The sequence below is a fragment of the Humulus lupulus genome, chromosome 2 (genome assembly GCF_963169125.1).
Source record: "Humulus lupulus chromosome 2, drHumLupu1.1, whole genome shotgun sequence".
Taxonomy (NCBI): domain Eukaryota; kingdom Viridiplantae; phylum Streptophyta; class Magnoliopsida; order Rosales; family Cannabaceae; genus Humulus; species Humulus lupulus.
In genome coordinates, this window is record NC_084794.1 from 218,303,046 (window position 1) to 218,322,648 (window position 19,603).

At 33.8% G+C, this 19,603-nt stretch overlaps 4 protein-coding genes and 7 non-coding genes across 11 annotated transcripts; 10 read left to right on the plus strand and 1 right to left on the minus strand.

Annotated features, from left to right (window-relative positions):
- The first annotated feature begins 3,958 nt into the window (after nt 1-3,958).
- Nucleotides 3,959-9,474, plus strand: LOC133818970 (protein CMS1). The gene is made up of 6 exons (XM_062252104.1): nt 3,959-4,329; nt 4,835-5,030; nt 5,205-5,277; nt 8,187-8,236; nt 8,616-8,729; nt 9,099-9,474. Exons 1-6 carry the CDS (start codon nt 4,035-4,037, stop codon nt 9,229-9,231), a joined length of 861 nt encoding a protein of 286 aa, XP_062108088.1. The 5' UTR covers nt 3,959-4,034; the 3' UTR covers nt 9,232-9,474.
- On the plus strand, nt 6,360-6,442 carry LOC133820356 (small nucleolar RNA Z122). Its single transcript, XR_009886770.1, has one exon. It is a non-coding gene; the product is annotated as a small nucleolar RNA Z122 (small nucleolar RNA).
- LOC133820354 (small nucleolar RNA Z122) lies at nt 6,601-6,685 on the plus strand. The gene has a single exon (XR_009886768.1). It is a non-coding gene; the product is annotated as a small nucleolar RNA Z122 (small nucleolar RNA).
- On the plus strand, nt 6,814-6,895 carry LOC133820353 (small nucleolar RNA Z122). The gene has a single exon (XR_009886767.1). It is a non-coding gene; the product is annotated as a small nucleolar RNA Z122 (small nucleolar RNA).
- Nucleotides 7,138-7,219, plus strand: LOC133820355 (small nucleolar RNA Z122). Its single transcript, XR_009886769.1, has one exon. It is a non-coding gene; the product is annotated as a small nucleolar RNA Z122 (small nucleolar RNA).
- On the plus strand, nt 7,339-7,421 carry LOC133820351 (small nucleolar RNA Z122). The gene has a single exon (XR_009886766.1). It is a non-coding gene; the product is annotated as a small nucleolar RNA Z122 (small nucleolar RNA).
- On the plus strand, nt 7,486-7,568 carry LOC133820357 (small nucleolar RNA Z122). Its single transcript, XR_009886771.1, has one exon. It is a non-coding gene; the product is annotated as a small nucleolar RNA Z122 (small nucleolar RNA).
- On the plus strand, nt 7,933-8,019 carry LOC133820350 (small nucleolar RNA Z122). The gene has a single exon (XR_009886765.1). It is a non-coding gene; the product is annotated as a small nucleolar RNA Z122 (small nucleolar RNA).
- Nucleotides 9,475-11,678: 2,204 nt separating the features above from the next.
- On the plus strand, nt 11,679-14,126 carry LOC133816533 (uncharacterized). The gene is made up of 3 exons (XM_062248979.1): nt 11,679-12,525; nt 12,604-13,926; nt 14,008-14,126. The coding sequence occupies exons 1-2, from the start codon at nt 11,683-11,685 to the stop codon at nt 13,357-13,359; spliced, it is 1,599 nt and encodes a 532-aa protein (XP_062104963.1). The 5' UTR covers nt 11,679-11,682; the 3' UTR covers nt 13,360-13,926; nt 14,008-14,126.
- Nucleotides 13,448-14,149, plus strand: LOC133815173 (uncharacterized). Its single transcript, XM_062248041.1, has one exon. The coding sequence runs from the start codon at nt 13,448-13,450 to the stop codon at nt 14,147-14,149; it is 702 nt and encodes a 233-aa protein (XP_062104025.1).
- A 556-nt stretch (nt 14,150-14,705) lies between these two features.
- Nucleotides 14,706-17,369, minus strand: LOC133815174 (uncharacterized). The gene is made up of 5 exons (XM_062248042.1): nt 17,048-17,369; nt 15,635-16,957; nt 15,022-15,518; nt 14,867-14,935; nt 14,706-14,717 (listed from the first exon to the last, which is right to left on the minus strand). Exons 1-5 carry the CDS (start codon nt 17,367-17,369, stop codon nt 14,706-14,708), a joined length of 2,223 nt encoding a protein of 740 aa, XP_062104026.1.
- Between the last annotated feature and the right edge of the window lie 2,234 nt (nt 17,370-19,603).

Below are 19,603 nucleotides of genomic sequence, written 5' to 3' on the forward strand. Positions count from 1 at the left end.
GTCCCCATACGTCGAGCATCCACATTAGAACCAGCCTACTCCCATCTTCTCCGTTGCTGAGAACAATGCCCATTTATTAGATCCTTTGTCGTTGAGATCTGAAGCTCTCTCGTCGAAGCTAGATTCAAGCATTCTTTTTGTAAACCCATATCCAAGCATAATTCCTCCTCCAACCCTTCTTAGCCCAGCAAACAAACAAAAAATGAAGAATGGTGAAGAAGAAGAACGATGAAGGCCCAGATCGATTAGTCAATCTTTTTTTTTTTTGTCTTTTCATTTCCGACATTTGATATTTGTTTACTTTAATTTTTAATAATCAAATTAGATTTTATTCTTAAAAAAATTATTTTATTTTATTTTAAGGTTTAATTTTAATATTTAGATAAATTTTGTATTAAAATTATTATATATTTTTTAATTTTTATTGTGAATTATTTAAAATTGATTTTTTAATATTTAAATGAATTTATAGATAAACAATAAATGATATGGACTAATCAAAGACTGACATGTGTGCGTCTACTTGACATTTAACAGCCAGGTACCTACGACTGCCAATAAAATGTGATAGAAGGTATTTATGTCGTAAAAAAAACTTAGGTATTTAAGTGTTACAAAACGAAAAACTTTGATATTTTCGCCACCAATTACTCATAAAAAAAAATAATCTTTTAGGACGTAATTGATGCGATTTGGTAAGATTGGGGACCTAATGGATACAAAAATTAACCTCTGGGACTTAACTATTACAAAATGTAAAGAATAAAAACTGTAACTAAAAATATTTATTTAAAGAAATAAAAGTAAAATAAAAGAGCTCCACTGGTATTGACGCTTTTTCTTGATTTGTTGTAGAGTGTCAAACACCACAATTAATGGAGAGATTGTGACTTCTTCTTTGTCACCATTACTATCACCATCTTTTTTTTTTTATTAAATTTTGTGGATGAAACTCGACTACCATGATCAATGGAAGATCACGATTTCACGATTTCTTCTTCTTCTTCTTTATTTTTTATGGGTCTTTTAGGTTTTGTTGTTGATCTTTTAGAGATATATATATATATATATATTGTAAAGTAGTCTTTTAAGTTTTGTTGTTGATTTGTTAGATATATATATATATATATATATATTTTGTAAAGTAATGGATAATGGTCCCATTTTCTTACTAACCAATTTATGTTGTACTATTGCAAATATTAGTAACAAATTACCACAAAATCTAAAACTAAAAAAAATTGGTTACGAGTTACTCTGATGTCTTTTTTAAAATATTAGTAAGGGCGCTTACCATGCACTCTAAAACTTGTAAAAGCTGTAACTGGTTATTCTTATAATATTTTTTTTAAAATTTAGAATAAAGAACAACAATTTCATATTTTCTGTATGGTTCTATATTTTTGTTTAAATTTTGGGGTGCTTCTCCGGTACAACCCTACTTTTGGATGTACTGGTGCACCCCCTTCTATTTTCAGTATTTAGATGATTTTCTGCACAATTTTTTTTTATAATCGTGTACATTCTAGTAATTTAGAGCATTCTGCAAATTTTCAAAAAATTATGAATAATTTCAATACCGAAAATCGAGTTCAAACGTGCTACTTTTCATGAGCATAAAATAAAACAGTCACACGTGCAGCAAAATATTTGAATATTGTTTTCGACACTATATATTATTAAGAATTTCCTGAAAAATTTGCAGGTGCTCTAAATAACAACAATATATATGATTATAAAAAAAAGGAAATTTTACATGTGGCAACGTTTTTTCTAACTTAATTACAAAAATACAGTTACTTATTTAATTTACATTTTTACTATTTTGTATATACTGTTTTAATTAAATAATATAACATTTTAAAAGAAAAAAATATTGTTACTACTTTGTCTTTTGTCAAATCTCTCTCCCTCTCTCAACCGTTTTCTTGTTTTTTTTTTATGTTTCTTTATGTCTCTCTCTTCTCCTTAACTTCAAAAAACTTTTTCGACCACATCGCTAGTCGTTGGGCTCAAGAGTGGTACCATCGCAACCTACTCTTCAAGGTGATCATTTTGATATGTGGGAAGCATATATTTTTCCACCGTCGCTAGAGAAGATGATCAGAATAAAAATCAACCTTTTAGTTTCTTTTTTATATTTTTTTTAACCAAAAAGTAACTAAATTTAAACTTAAACAAATTTAATATACCAAAATTTGTATTCAAACCAACTTTAAAGCTATTTTAGGATATTGTTTGGTGACTTTTAAATAGAACATAAGAAAATTCTTTTGGGTAACTCACTAAGTTTGTTGGTTGCTTTAAATTTGTGGCATACCAAAAAATTTAATCATATATCAAAAGGTAACCAATTAATATCTTAAATGATTTTAAAAACAACGAAATGTAGTTTTTAAAAGTAACTATGCATTATACTAAACATCATCATTTTCTAATTAGTTATTCATGGTAACTTAGAATTATAGGAGTAGCTTTTTATAGTATATGATAACTAATTAGTTTCTAAAATAGATTTGAAGGTAACGTAAAAGCATCTTAAATAATAAGACATGTAAATTACATGAGTGATTAAAAAAGTCTATTAAAAGTTACCGTGTAGTACACTAAATTAATTTTTATTAATAAACTATAGAGTAAATACTCATTTGGTACCTTATGTTTTATCGAAATATACACTTGGTACCTTGTGTTTATAATAATGATCATTTGGTACCTTCTATTTGCAGTTCATCGGTACCAAATGATCATTATTATAAACATAGGGTACCAAGTGTGTATTTCGATAAAATACACGGTACCAAATGAGTATTTACCCTAAACTATATAATAACTTATTATACTATATGACAACTCATTAGTTTCTGAAATAAGTTTGAAGGTTACCAAAATGTATCTTAAATAAAAAGATACCATACTTTGGCATGATCATATGCACATTTGGGAAATTTAAAACTTGAAAACATACCAAAACATGTCTTAAACATGAGGCATGTTTGCATTTTTGTATTTTTTTCAAGTGTTACACTTAACAAATGTGCATATTAGAATGCCAAACGTGTAGATCTTGAAAAAAATACAAAAAATAAAAAAATAACCCAAAACAAACACTTGAGTAAAAAATGATGTCTCTTGCAAGAATTGCATAAAGCACCATCGGGCCACCATTGAGTTTTTGAATGAAAAATCATGATTTCGAAGGCCCCATCGAGCTGGCATTGAGGACCATCGAACCACCATCGAGTAATGTCAATTTTCTACAGATTTCGGAGTTTCAAATCTGAAAAAAAAAAACCCAAAAATCATGGTCAGATTTATTCGAAATGCAATATTTAGTATTTTAAGTGAAAGAAATATCATTATATTTGAGAAACAATTAATTACCCATAAATTTTTACTCAAAGAATCATCAAAATATATGAGTATATTGTGTTTATCTCTGCAAGGTGGCTGAAGTTATGGAGAATTTTCTGGTGTTGGTGGTGGCGTCGCTGTGGGTGGTGGCGCCGTGAGGAGAGAGAGAGAGAGTGAACGCAGAAAGAGAGGAAAGAGAGGAGAGAGATGTAAGAACTGAGGGGTAAATGATAAAGATATTTGGGTAGAGCGTCAAAGAGTGACATTATTTTAAAGAGTAATGATAAGTGCACCCAAAATATGCACCTAAACATTACACACAGTGACGTGTCACTGTTTTTTAAAAGAGTGGACCCCAATTTTAATAAATGTGATTGGCTAGACTAAACATTCACATTACTAATTGTAATGTTTGAGTATATATTTTGGGTGCACATATCATTACTTTATTTTAAAATCTTTAATATGCCTAATATTTTTTTTAATTATTTTAAATATGGGCCTAGTATGTTGTATAGAATGTGAAATTTCCCTTAATACCCTCAAGCCTCAACGTTCGTATTTGGTATTTCTTCGCAGGGTACACGTGTAACTTGGCTATCCTTTTCAAACAGCCGCGGAAGTTCTAAACCCTAATTCTTGCCCATTATAACGGAAGTTCAGAAATGGATAGCTGAAAAATGAAGAAGCCGTCAAAGCTTTCCTCGAAAAATCCTAGCAAGAAGAGAAAACCTCTCGGCCCTAGCAAAACAGACCTCAAGAACAAGTCGAAGAAGAAGAAGCAACGGCGTAGCAAGACCAACGACGATAACAGCAACTCTGATGGCCAAGCGGGACCCGGCGGCAACGGCAATACATCTGATGACGTCGTTGCAGCTCCGGCCTCAGCTTCAGCGCAGCTTAAGTTTTTTCTGGACCAGTTCCAATCCGCTAATGACATCCAACTCTCTTCCCTCGAGTTGGAATCCCTAAAAGGTATCTTTGTCTTGGTTTGTTATGTTCTAACTTGTTCTGATTATGGTTTGTTTGATTGATTAGAAACATGCTGGAGAAATGTATGAGAGAATTTTTTGTTCTAACCTAAATGCGCCACCATTCAACTCAACATGAGAAACAAGAAAATATGTGCTATACTATTCTAACTAATTCTCCATTGATCAAATGCTTAGTATCGTTGGTAATCTTCGAAATTGTCCGGTGGATTTTACGCGGTAAATTAGAAACTAAGATCTTCTATTGAGAATCTAGCTATTTGATTTTCTACTTGGCTTTGTCTTTTCTGAGTTTAGTGGTGTTATACTTTGCATCAGTTTATGCTTCCGCTGGTTGATGCTATTGCTCCAATACATGCCAACTTACTTTAACTCTCATATTTTCTTTAGAGTCAAATTTCTTTTACAATGTAAAAATTTGTTTATACTTCATGTGGCCTAAACTCTGGCCAGCGTGTAATTCGTCTTGTGATTTGTAATTATTGCAGATACATGCATTCTAGAACTAGCTCAATGTGCAAATCAAGATACAGAATCCTTAGGGAAAGATGTGATGGCTGCTTTTGGCTCATCATGGAAAGAAGTTCTTTGTGGAAAGCGGCTGTTGGAAGGGAAAGTTGATCCAGGGAATCCAGCTGTCCTTATAATTAGTGCATCTGCTTTGAAATCAATAGAACTTCTAAGGTGACAGCATTTTCGTTTCTTTAAACTTTAAAGGTTGAAGTAATGTATATTTGTGTGTTGTGTATATATTATATATACTTGCATTCAAGAAAAATAAGTCTGTTTGAAAGTATTGAATTCATTTCTTCTACTTGATATTGAATGTATGACCAAGTATTTGTTGTGTTTCTGTAGGGGTTTTCGATCACTTACTAAAGAATGCCATGTAGTAAAGCTATTCTCAAAGCATATGAAGGTTGAAGAACAGGTAATTCTTCAATTTCTTGACTCATCATTTCCTTAATGACTTATTACTATTTCTTAGTCATGAATCTGTTTTTGCTGAGCTAGGGCAGGGAGTTGATTGCATGATATTTGAAGGTTGTGATGAGTATAGCCATATAGATTAAGCGTTGAATGTTCAAATAATGTCTAGTAGGGGCCATGGTGCTGGGGTTAGTCAAGAATTAGTTTGTGGTAGTTGGGTTCTGTTGTGATAGAATCTTGAATGTACCATGATTTGAAATTGTTTTTGAATCTATTTTAAAGTATCTAGATTTTTGTTAGAAAAATATCTAATAGAGAAAGGAACTACTTGCTAAGGATACATGGTTAAAGCCAGTTAGTTATGAAAATAGGTTTGAGTAGCAGACTGCAGTTCTACTCTGTGAATCCTATTTAACTCTAAAAACATTGACTCTAATGCACGAACCTTTTTTAGAACATCTGCAAAGCCAAATCATGAGAGCCAATTTGACGCCTAGGTTATAGTTAGTGGGTTATTATAAATACACACTTAACATTTGTGTGCTTCTGAATTTACTCTAGTTTTTGTCATCTTTAGCATTAGTGATGTTTTTGAATTTAAGGATTATGTATTTTGGAAAACATATTTGCAATTTTTAGTAACTTTGAGTTTGTAACTCTTGGTCCCACGTCCTACAATCCTATCTTTTTTACTATGGTTTTCATGTTATGTTACTCTTCATTGTAGAAACTCTTGCTCCCATCCTATTTATATTTGGTTTTATTTATTTATTTATTTTTTATGTTATTGTATCCCATTTAAATTTTCCCTTCTCTAAGTTTTTGAGTTTTTTTATCTTAAACCGAAGTCTAGTTGTTTCTTAGTAATTTGGAAGATGATGACACAATACAAACAAATTAGCAAAGCACCCAGCAATGCTGAATAGTTCATTTTCCGTCAGTCCTATCTCAAATTTCATGAGATGTAGTTTTCATTATATTTTTATATATACGTATTTTTTTTTCTGAACTAAAGTTTTTTGTTCTTGTATCCCATTTGATTTTTTTTTCTTCATCTTAAGCTTTGGATTAGTTGTTTATGAATTTGGAAGGTGATGACAAACAATCAAATTATCAAAGCACCAGCAATGCTGAATTGTTTATTTGCACGTCAGTCTGATTCAAATTTCATGAAACAGGGTTTTCATTTCGTCTTTTTACCTGAAATTGACTATTTTTTTGGGGGGTCACTGTATCTTCATTTGAATTTATCTTTCGCAAGTTTTTAAGTTTTTTTTTGTTGGTTATTTTCATCTTAAGCTGGGGACTAGTTGCTTCTTAGGAATTTGGAAGATGATGACACAATACAAACAAATTACCAAAGCACCAGCAATGCTGAATTGTTTATTTGCACGTCAGTCTGATCCAAAGTTCATGAAATGTAGTTTTCATTTTATATCTTTTCCTGAACATAGTTTTTTTCATCATTGTCTCGCATTTTAGAGTTTTTTTTATTTATTTTATTTTTATCTTAAGCCAGGGGTTAGTTGCTTAGGAATTTGGAAGGTGATGACAAATAATCGAAATATCAAAGCACCAGCAATGCTGAATTGTATATTTGCACGTCAGTCTGATCCAAATTTCATGAAATGTAGTCTTTATATTGTATTGCATTTGCATTTGGGTTTTTTTTTTTTTCATCTTAAGCCAGGTTTATTGCTTAGGAATTTGAAATTGTTTATTTGCACGTCTGTCTGATCCAAATTTCATGAAATGTAGTCTTCACTTTATACCTTTTCCTGAATTTAAGATTTTATATCATTGTATTGCGTTTGGGGGTTATATTTTTTTCATCTTAAGCCAGGGGTTAGTTGCTTAGGAATTTGGAAGGTGATGACAAACAATTGAAATATCAAAGCACCAGCAATGCTGAATTGTATATTTGCACGTCAGTCTGATCCAAATTTCATGAAATGTAGTCTTTATATTGTATCTTTTCCTGAACTTCAGTTTTTTTTTATCATTGTATCGCATTTGGTATTTTTTTTTTCATCTTAAAGGCCAGAGGTTTGTTGCATAGGAATTTGGAAGGTGATGACAAACAATCAAATTATCAAAGCATCAGCAATGCTGAATTGTTTATTTGCACGTCAGTCTGATTCAAAATTTATGAAATGTAGCTTCATTTTATATCGTTTCCCAAACTTCAAGCTTTTTTTTTTCATCTTAAGCCAGGGGGTGATGACAAACAATCAAATTATCAAAGCATCAGCAATGCTGAATTGTTTATTTGCACGTCAGTCTGATCCAAACTTCATGAAACAGTTTTCATATCATCTTTTACCTGAATTCAAGTTATTTTTATGTTAATTGTATCCCATTCAAATTTTATCTTTTGTGGGTTTTTGAGTTTTTAATTTTTGTTATTTTCATCTAAAGCTGGGGAACTAGTTTGCTTGCTTCTTAAAAATTTGGAAGATGATGACTCAAAATAAAAAAAGTTACTAAAGCACCATTAATGCTGAATTGTTTCAGTTTCTTCTTAGGTTTTGGCCCATGTTTAAGTATTTCATTACTGTTAATCCAGTTGAATTTTTATTTTGTAAGTTTTTTTTTAATTAATTTTTTATTGCTATTTTCATTTTAAGGCTTCCCTCTACTAGTTGCTTCCTAGGAATATGGGAAATGATGACACAATACGAACAAATTATCAAAGCACCAGCAATGCTGAATTTGTATATTTGCACGTCAGTCTGATCCTAAGTTTTACTGCATGTACTTTTCAGTTTAGCTTTTATTATTATTGTTATTTTATTGCTGGTATGCCCATCGAATTTTGTCTTTTGTTAGTTCAATTTGTGTTCTTCACTTTGATTTTTTTATTATGTGAGATGGTTGGGCGCTAATATTTTTCCTTTGTGCTTTATGCAGGTGTCCTTGTTAAAGAACCGTGTAAATATTGCCAGTGGTACACCAAGCAGGTAAGCATCAATCTTCTACAGTATTTCCTTTTTAGTTGCTTTTATAGGGCGTAACTGTTGCTCTCACTAAACATAACTTGGAAATGTATGCCATAACTTGTCATTTATTATGCTTACTAGTAAAGAAGTTGCTTTGCTTCCTCTGAGAAAGTTTTCATTTTTATTTTATTTTATTGAGTAATCAGCCTTGAGCAAGATTTTGATGAATGCAAAAAAAGTAAAGAAAAGAAACAAATTACCTCCTTCTCACTCTATGTTTGCTTTCTGTTCGGTTAACTGCTAGGTTAGATTGTCAGAGTTCCTACGCATCAAACCTTCATCATTTTTTCCTTACATATAACACTTTTTTTTCGTGATTATTTGTTTGCATCAATCCCAGGATAAAGAAGCTAATAGACATTGAGGCATTAGGACTTTCAAGACTGGTAGTTATTGTACTGGACATACGGCCAGATGTCAAGGGCTATTCGTTGTTGACTCTACCACAAGTCAGGTTGGTCACTACTTGCTGAAATCTTTGTTATATTTTCTTGCCGTACGCATCAAGGCAGGTTTTTGTAGTTCTTTTGACTATCAGAACAATCTGTAATACAATACAAATGTCAAATATTGTATTACTAAATAACCTATCACCTCTACTTGTGTTTTTGACTGTATTTATTTATGGGAAGTCTAGCTTCAAGCATTGAGCTATATTGATAATGTTTTACTTGAATTGCCTTATTTTGAGATTTATTCAGCTAGCTGCACTGACCATGCTAAAACTACTGTAGAAAATGTTGTGTTATGTTCAGTTTTTTTTTTTGGATTTCTTTCTTGAAGCCTTTTAACGCTACATTTCTTTGTGAATCTTAATTGGCAGAGATGAATTCTGGGATTTATACAAGAACTATTTTCACCAGCGAGTTGTGGATGGTACTCTGCGTCTCAGTCTACATGGTTTATTACCAAATGGGACCATGTTGAAGGGGAAAAAGAAGAGCCATAATTATTGAAGTTTAGAATTGTTCAAATATGAATCTTGATCTTGAGTAATCAAAGTCTACTTTAAGCTAATATTTAAAGTTACTCTTTAATAGATCAATTTGTCTGTCTGCTCCCCACTTTTTCTTTTGTGGTAACAAAGGTAGATTTGTTTCTTCTATACTTCAATTCTTTAAAACCTATTCTGCCTGAAATGATTTCATCTGTGACCCAACATTTTTTTTTCAAAAAAAGAAGGCAAAGTTGACTTCTAATTTTGCATTTGTTCTAAAATTTCGTAGTATGTAAGAAGTCATACTAGACAATTGAAATTGCTAGTGAGAAAGAGCATTAAATAATGTAAAACTCTATCTTTTTAGGGAATATTAACACAATTGAGGAGGAAATAATATTTGTCATTTCCCTCCAAATTTTAGAGGGGTAGTGGGTGGTAAGAAAAGTAGTAGACACTTGAACTATTGTATCTTGTCAAGTACTCTTCTTATCTTCCCTTCACTTTATTTAGGAAAAACAGAAAAATGAGAGAAAAAATTTCTAACAAAAGACAGAAGAAGCACCAATTTATGGAAAGTAATTTTTAACCTTTTTTTTTTCTATTGCTAATTTGATACAATATATATACTATGAGTGTTTATTTTTTGGAACCAGAAAGCACTAATTAATTGTAGGTGGTTTATATTCACATCTTTAAAGCACATACTGTAGACCAAATATTTGAATGTTTGTATTTGTGTTTGGGTAACTACACTAATTAACCCTATTCAGCCCTATTTTTATAACTCTAACCCTTAGTTAAAGTTTTTCACATTTTGGACTCTTTAAGACAAAATTACCCATTTGTTAAACAAATAATTAGAAAGGACCCTATTTCAGTTTCACTCTTCTCATCCCCTTCCCGTTGAAAACCCTCCCTCCCAAACCTAACTATCTTCCCGTCGAAGCTGCGGTGGTGTTGTCGTCTCTGGCCAGCACCCACCTCGTCCCACACCGATGCATGTCCTCCCAGTTGCATCATCATCTCCACAGCCACCTTTTTTTCTTACCCATTTCGTTTTCAGCCCCTTTTACACTCTTCCTTCTCTCTCTCTCAAATCTACCACAGCTCCCATCCCCTCCGCTTGCTCCCGACCCCACGAACCCACATTGCTGCCTTGTCGTGCTTCGCAGCCATATCGTCGAGCCCATGTCGCCGGAGCCCAAGGTTTACAACACCTAAGACCCCTCACTCTCCTTGCAAGCCCGATACCTTAGCCCAAGGTATTGTTGTTGGGATCCCTTGTTGTTATATTATTTATGACTCCTTTGTTTATTTTGAATTTGTCATATTGATGCTTTGAGATTTGATGGTTGTGGTTGGAAACATGTTAGAAGAATGTAAGGTTTGGATTTTGGTTAAATTTCTAACTACTTGAGACATCTTTTATTTGGGAAATAAGGAGTGAATTTAGTGTGAATTTGGTGTGAAGTGAAGTTGTTGTGAACCATATGTAATTTCAGTGTGAACAATGTGTGAAATTGGTGTGAACCATGTGTGATTGTGGTGTGAATTTAGTGTGAACCATGTATGAAGTGAAGTTGGTGTGAACCATGTGTGATTTTAGTGTGAATAGCGTGTGAATTTGGTGTGAATAGTGTGTGAACGATGTGCGAACCATGTTTTGAAATTATGGTGAACAGTGTGAGAATGATGTATGAACCATGTGTGAATTTGGTGTGAATGGTGTGTGAACCATGTTCTGAACTTATGGTGAATAATGTGTGAATTATAAAAGGAAACTACACTAACTAACCCTATTATAAAACTGCACGGCCTCAATTTCTAGTGTGTATATATATCTTTTTGTTTATTGTAATAAATTTATTAGCATATTATGTATGATATATAAGTGAAAATTAATTGTGGAAGGAACTTGTAACTCAAATGCACTAGTTTGTTATCAAATATATGAATGAGTATTATCAAATGCCAAACATGCTCAAAGTAGCTAAAGAATAGGTACCATATTTATCTCCATTGTTTTTAATTGAATCCTTATGGAGTGTGTACTTCACAACAATTTATGTTCTTTTAATGTTTATATGTGAATTTAATTGAAAAACTAGTATCTTTTAATGATATAGAAAAACTCATTTGAAATATCATTTTATTTCTGTAGAATGTAAGTAATATTTTTTTAGGTTTTGGGTTTTTGATTGAGAAATATCTTAGCTCAAGCAAGACCAACAGTGGGATGGCTTATGGATTATTATGTGTATATATTTGTTAAATACTAACTTTGTTAGAATTTTGTGTGAACAGAGGTGAATTTAGTGTGAACTATGTCTGAATTTGGTGTGAATTATGTGTGAGGTTGGTGTGAATTTGGGTGAGCCATGTGTGAACTGTATGTGAAGAAAGTGTGAATATATCTGAGTTATGTATTAAGCGCTTATTTAATTTACCTTTTCAGATGTCACTCCTCATGCTTCCTACTGAAAGGCATTATCCAACAAAGGCTGCGTATAGGGGAGGGAGCATTATGAGTACAATAATAACGAAGTTCACGACATTTGACTTGTTGGAACGAGTGAAACAGTCACCATTCAAGCAATTCTTCTTAGCTCCGCCTCTACAATATTCTGGAGTTATTATTCATCAGTTACTGCTTAGGAGAGTTGTTGGTAGAGGAAAGAATGAATACTGCTTGAATTTTAATATTTGTGGTCAGAATACATGGTTTGGAATTAGTGAATTTGGTTTGATCACTGGATTGAATTGTGGAATTTCTCTGGATCTGGAAAAGTATAAAGAAATGACCAAGAGTAAAAGACTTCTCCAGACATACTTGAACAATAAAGAATGTTTGTCTTCTGAAGAGTTGGAAGATGGATTCAAAAGGTGCGATGTGAAAGAAGACGTATGGAAATTAGGTCTATGTTTTTTGGTAGACTCTCTTTTATTACCTAGTGAACCAAAGAAGAAATGCTTTATTGATGTCCTTTCCATGGTGGAAAATGAAGATGACTTCTTCAACTATCCTTGGGGGAGATTATCGTACGAGAAGACATTATTCGGCTTGACAAAAGATATGGAAAGGCTAAGGAATAAATACTTGAAGAATGTTGAGCAAAAGAGAAAAAGACCAGCACCTCAGTACACAATTTATGGTTATGCCATTGCTCTGCAATATTGGGCCTATGAAATTTTCACAAAGTTCCCTGCATTTGCTGATCAACAACCCCTTGCCTTTCCAAGAATGCTTAGCTGGTCAACGCATAAAATGCTGAAAGAGAAAGATATTGAAGGTGTATTTAAGAAAAAAAGTGTAAGTCGTTAAGATTTTATTTGAGTTTGTGATTTATAAGTAATGTTTATACCTTATTAATTTATTATTTTGTTGCAGAATCTTGTGAAGGCCACGCTCAATCCAAGACCCGAAGAGAAAGAATTTCATGACTCTATTATTCAAGGACCAGATGAACTACTCATGGGACTTGTTATTAGCTTTGTAGACGATGATGTGGAATTTGAGTTTGAAAGGGAAGAACGTGAGGAATCTCCCACAAAGCCCGATGTAGCAGATGGGCATTGTCACGAGCAAGACCAGAAAGAGATACCAAATCCAATTAACACCCACCACGAAAAGTTGTTAGCTGATATTGACACTTTGAAAAGTAACCAACAAAGAATGGAGGAGAAGTTGGATTATCTAATTGAATTAGTGCTCTCGCAACGTAAAGGTAGTGATTCTGAGGATTCATTATCATATGAGCATCTTGCTTCACCACACCGTACATTTATTATGGAGCACGTTGTTGGAGAAGATAGCCCTAGCTGTAAGGTGGTATCTCCTGAAGATATGGCTGGGGTGGAATTCAAGAGAAGGAGGGTTCCAACGAAAAGAATTTTTGGTTCCGAGTTTACTGATCCAACTAGGAAGAAAAAGAAAGCAAAGACAATTGTAACTGATCCTTGTGAAATTAATCCCCTACAGCCATATGACGAAAAGCAAATGAGACGTTTTAAGAAATGGGTAATTGGTTTAAAAAAGAATGATAAGCCTATTTCTCTCTTGGCTGGTTCGTGCACAGCGAAATGGTTTATTCAGCTACTTACACCACGTACATGGCTAGACGGACTGGCAAGACTACTAAAATAATTTTTTTTAAAAATATATATAATTTGAATGTGATGTATATATACTTATAATATTTGGCATGTAGCACATTGATGCAGCTTTAGGGTTGATGAAAGAACGAGTGTACACTTACAAGAAGACTTACTCCGAAAGATTCACCATCGTGGATTCTATGTTCCAACAGTTCTTCGAACCACATTGGGAACAATTCAACAAGAGGAAAATCAAATCAAGCTACATTTGGCCAAAAGAAGTGCTTGATTACTTGGTAGGTGATGATAACAATTTCAAAAGGAGTTGGAAAGACATTGACGATGTGTTTACCCCGATTAATTTTTTTGGGACACATTGGGTGTTGTTAGAGATATCATTGACAAGCTATCTTATAAAAGCTTATGACTCTGATATCACTGTGGTCTCCAACAAGGAGTTTGAGAATAAAATGAGCAGATGGGGAAAAATGCTACCATTTCTAATTCAATCCAGTGGGCTGTTAAGCCATAGGAAAGATATCCAACTACAAGCAGAGAAAGTGCGTTTTGAGTTCACAAGACTTGGCACAGAAAAAGTGCCACAGACCAAAACTAGGTATAACTCTGTTAACCATATTTATATTGCAAATAATCACTACGGTCTTCCAATAATTAAAAAACTTTATTTCCTTTGCAGTGGCGATTGTGGGGTATATGTCATCAAACATCTGGAGTACTTGCTAGCCAAAAAACCGCTATCCGAAGTAAATGACGACAACATGGATTTCTTTAGAAAAAAGACTTGTGTAGATTTGTTTTACCATGACTTACAACCATAGTTGTCTTTTATTTAAATATATGTATCGTACTTTTGGATGTATGAAGAAACTATGTCAACTTCATCTCATTAAATGGTATTGAATGACTTCGTTTATTTCATCTTAATAGTGGAATGGATAAATCTTTGTCACTTTTATCTTATTAAGTTATGTGCGAATTGGGTGTGAATTAAGTGTGAATCAGGATTGAAATATGTGTGAATTAGGATTGAAATATGTGTGAATCAGGTGTGAACTATGTGTGAATTAGGTGTGAATTAAGTTTGAACCAGGTGTCAATTATGTGTGAATTATGTGTGAACCGCGTGTGAAATATGTGTGAATCATGTGTGAACTATGTGTGAATTAAGTGTGAACATATACTACGGTCACATGATGTCATTCCTGCGGTCGCAGGAATGTCCTAGAAATGCCAAAACTTTTCTAGAATTGCGGCCGCAAGACACCCTTCCTGCGGTCGCAGAAATTGCTCCGAAACACCGTTTTCTACCAATTTTTGTCATTTTGTCAATTTTCCCCATGTTTCCACACCTAAGTCACCTAATCCCTTCGACACCTAATACTTTACCTGAAAAATACATAGATAAACAAGTCTAAAACTCATTTATCATGAATTAAGTGTGAACCAGGTGTCAATTATGTGCGAATTATGTGTGAACCGCGTGTGAAATATGTGTGAATCAGATGTGAACTATGTGTGAATTATGTGTGATTTACGTGCATGTATGAATTAGGTGTGTCCGAAACAACAAACTTTAACACAAAAAGTCGTATTACTGAACCAATCTAAAAATTCAAATTCCGTAATTGAAGAGTACAAAGTAAAACAATAAAAGTACAAACTAAGCATGTCTAGACGGCGGGGAACAAACAATGGTGCACGTCACTCGATTGTGGCCCAGGGCACCACATCTACTACATCTATGTTGTTTGCTATTCTTCTCACCCTTTGATAAACGTCGTTTCTTCTTTGGACGACCAGCCTTCTGCTTCACTAAAGGAGGAGCTATCATCATACTTCCTATGTCATTTGGTATCACCCAAGATTCTTCATTACCCAGCGTATATACAGATCCACCATAGTATGACAACCACACTTCAACTGTGTAGAATCTGGAGCATAAACTATATGGACTAATGCCACGATCTCGAGCACCAGCTAGAGCGTGTTCACAAGGAAGACCTGTCAAATCAAATCTTCTACAACTACATGTTTTCCTCCTCAGGTCGACATCTCCATCAAGATCACCATCCAATACTGTTATTTCATACTGACTAGACGGAAAAGGGAACGAGGTAGTGGACTTGTCTGCTAACTTTCGCAAATCAGCTTCCACTTCTGTGGCAAGAGGACCTGTAGCCGCTGATGCTGCAGTTCGACGCTCGAAAAACCATTTTTTAAAGTGTGCCTCATAAATTCCATGAGACAAATAATTGGCCACCCACGTGCCTCAGCAATGACATTGTTCCAGCTTTTGGCAATACCTGTAGTCATTAAATTATATCGATGACCAGGAAAGAAAGAACGAGCCCACTTTTCAAAACCCACTTGATTCTCTAAGTATTGAGCAATTGCAAGATCTTTGAATTTAATCTTCTCAAAATGGTGTAAAAACTCTCGCTTTCTATAAGCTTTCGCTGCAAGGAAGAATTCTTCATGGCAATGGTCAGTTTTGAACTTCGCACGGATATTCATGCTAACATGATGTATACAAGCACCGTGGTGTGCCTCAGGAAAATTTTTAGTCAAGGCACTTGCTATACTAGTATGTCTATTAGACACGAATACTAGATTCTCCACTTCACCAATCGCTTCCTTCAACCTCAGTAGAAAATACAACCATGAGTCATTATTCTCTGAGTGAACTACTGAAAATGCAATTGGATATATTTGCTTGTTAGCATCTTGTCCCATGGCACATAACAAAGTACCTCCACACCGAGTAGTCAAGAAGGTTCCATCTACACATATAACTGGGCGAATATATGTTTTAAACCCCATTATAGAAACACCTAAGGCCATGAAGCAATATTTGAACCTACCTTCATTGTCCATCTGCAAATGAGTAACAGTTCCAGGATTTTTTTGCTCCATCATGTATAGAAATGAGGGAAGTTTCTGAAATGATGATTCTGGTGTACCTCTTATGTAAGCCAATGCATGCTCTCGACACCTCCAAGCTTTAGCATAGTTCATATGAACTCCATATGATAAACTCATATCTTTTACAATTGACCTTGGCTTGTAATTAACATTATCACCCTCAAATTTTCTCCTTATGACATGTCCAATAAGCCATGGGGATGTCTGATGGTGATCTTTATGTCGAATATCCAATGAACATGTGTGTTCACCGAAAAATTTATGAACCTCGAACATATTGGAATTAACCAATTTTGTAGCCCTCAACCTCCATTTGCATTTATCATCAACACATACTGTACACCATATATTTTTCGCAGACTTCTTTACTTTAAACTCAAAGTTTTTATTTAATGCATAAAGATGGAGTTTCATCTTCAACTCTTGCTTGTTCTCAAATATTTGACCCTCTTTTATTTCCCACGAATTGATACTCGAAGAAGATGTCAGTAATTGAGCTGTTGAGGCTGAAGTAGAGCCTTTTTCCCCTTGATTCAACAAAAGTGAAGTACTCCATAGATTATCTTCACCAACCTGTCTTACTTTACGACCTCTATTATTTGAGGAATCATGGCTCTTCAATACTTCATTGGAGGTTGACTGTTGTAAATTATGCTTCACAAGTACATCATTGCAGGTAGGCCTATCAATATTTTCATTATCATCTGAGCTTATTGCATCATTATTATCATCATCACAACTGTCTTCATTGCCATCTGCATCATTATCATCATCATCACAACTGTCTTCATTGCCATCAATGCAAAAATCATCATTCACTTTGGTATCAACTGGAGGAATAGTATACAACTCACGTGTTTTAGTAACCAAAGGATCATTACTTCTCTTCTCTATAGTAGAAACACATAGGGGTGTCCGATGATTGATAGATGTTCCTATCTCATCAAGAAAAAAAGCAACATCATCATCATTACTAATCAAAGATGGAGGGATACCTTTACTTCCAAAATGATAGATTACATTTAAGTCAAGATCAATACGAGACTTGTCAGCTCCGATTAAAGTATACAATTGATCAACAAGACTATTGTAAGTGATAGTCTTTGGCACCTTCATACCCTTGCTTTGTTTAGCACTAAATGACCAACCTTCGTTCAAAACTTGTTCCCACGATCCATTATATAACACCACAATATTTATATGTGTTTGACCTGTATAACATATGACAAAAGGTTCGAAATCCAAAGGTTATTAGGTAAAACTAGCCAAAAGAAATAAGAAATAAATGTGTGAAGCAAGCATGTGTGAAGCAAGCATGTGTGAAGCATGTGTGAACCAAGTGTGAACTGTGTGTGAACCCAGTGTGAAGTATGTGTGAACCAAGTGTGAATCATATGTGAACCAAATGTGAATCATGTGTTAAGTACTCGTGAACCAAGTCTGAACCAAGTATGAATCATGTGTGAACAAAGTGTGAATAATGTGTGAACAAAGTGTGAACGCAGTGACCTAAATCACGAAAATGTGAACCAAGTGTGAATAATGTGTGAACAAAGTGTGAACACAGTGACCTAAATCGCGAAAATCATTCGAAAATTCGTCATCTCAACATAAAATTATTTCTTTTCACAGATTTTTTAGTGTATAGTACTTCCAAAATTCCATTTAAACTATTACACAAGACACCCATAACCTATAAATAAAACAAAACTTACTCATTATCAAATCAAATGTTCAAACTTCTTCAAGTTTGGGAGAATCTTCAATCTTCTTCAACTTGGGTGAGAAGAAAAAAATTATGATAGATTACATCATTTTCCAAAGCTTCGTGAGAAGAAAAATTGTGATGATTTCTCTTTGATGATGATTTGAGAGAGAGGGGGAAGGAAGAGTGTTTATTCTCTTTATGAGAGAGAAGGAAGAGAGAGAAGGGGCTGAAGACGAAATGGGAAGGGAAAAAATGGGAGGAAGAAGCCTAATGTTAATAAGGGTAAGCTAGTCTTTTCACATGGGTATAAGGTTAAAAATATGAGAAACATTAATGTGGGGTTAGAGTTAGTATTACCCTATAAAATAGGGTCATTTCATGGAGTTCCCCTTGTTTTTTTTTCAATCTTAGAGTTCTAAAGGAAAAGCTACCAAAAGTCAAGTAACCTGAACAAGTACCATCATATACATATATTAAATATATTTTAGTTAACTCTTGAAGTTTTTTTTTTTAAAATATTTTTTAAAATTTAAATTAGTGAGTCATGAGTTATATTGTTTTTTAGTGAGAAAAAATAGGTACTGATTAACTTCTTTTGACTTTAATTTATTTTATTTTTCATTTCCAATGTAATAACAGTATTTATATATATATATTCTAACATTTTTTTTCTTTCTTGTTAATAGAAATTGTCATTAATTATAGGTTAACGTTTCAAATTATACCGTGGGTTTGTGTTGTACCCTAATTTTAGCTTGAGTCATTCACTCAATTCGGATACAGCTGTCAAATAAATATACAGAGAAATAACCAAGGTAATGATATCTGCTTATTATCCATGTAAGCAACTCCAGTTTCACATGGGCACATGTGGTGTTAGGCGTCTTGGGTTTAACTTGAGCTACAGACACGAAGGTTGTGAAGTGTGAGCTCATAATATTCAAACGACATTCGAAATACGAGCTTGGAGGAGATGTTCAGCTCATGCTAACTCGAATGTATTGCATACTCAAGAATCCATGGAGACTCGGAATCCCATTATACGGTTATTTATGACCAGGCTGTCATATTTAATGTTCCAGATATTAGGAGAACATTTGTTGTATAATCAAATCATATCCCATTATAAATGGGAAATATACGTATTAAATGTAATAAATATGTATATGCTTGATTGACTCACGTGGTTACCCAAACCTGTCCATGGAATTTCTCTATAAATACTGAGAATGTTGGACAAGAAAATGGACCGATTATTCTGTAATACTGAAACTCTGCCAAAATAGAGAGAGAAACAACAATAATATAGACTCATGGACTAGGTGGATTTTAATCATCGAACCACGTAAAATATTTGTGCCCTTGTGAATTCATTTCATTTTTTTTTCATTACGATTTATTACTAAGCACTAATCTACCTTATTATTTCTTAATACACTGTTGGCAAAAAACCGCGTCTACAGTTTGGTGCTTTCATTGAAAGGGGAATTAGTGCTTTGTCAAACTCCCAGTCGAATCTCATCATGGTGCTCACTCGTTCAATGCACGACAATGAGATAGAACAACCTGGTGGGCAGGAGGCCCATCATATCGCTATTGCGAACGAGCATGGCCCTGAAGTCCAGCAACATTTGGGAAAACA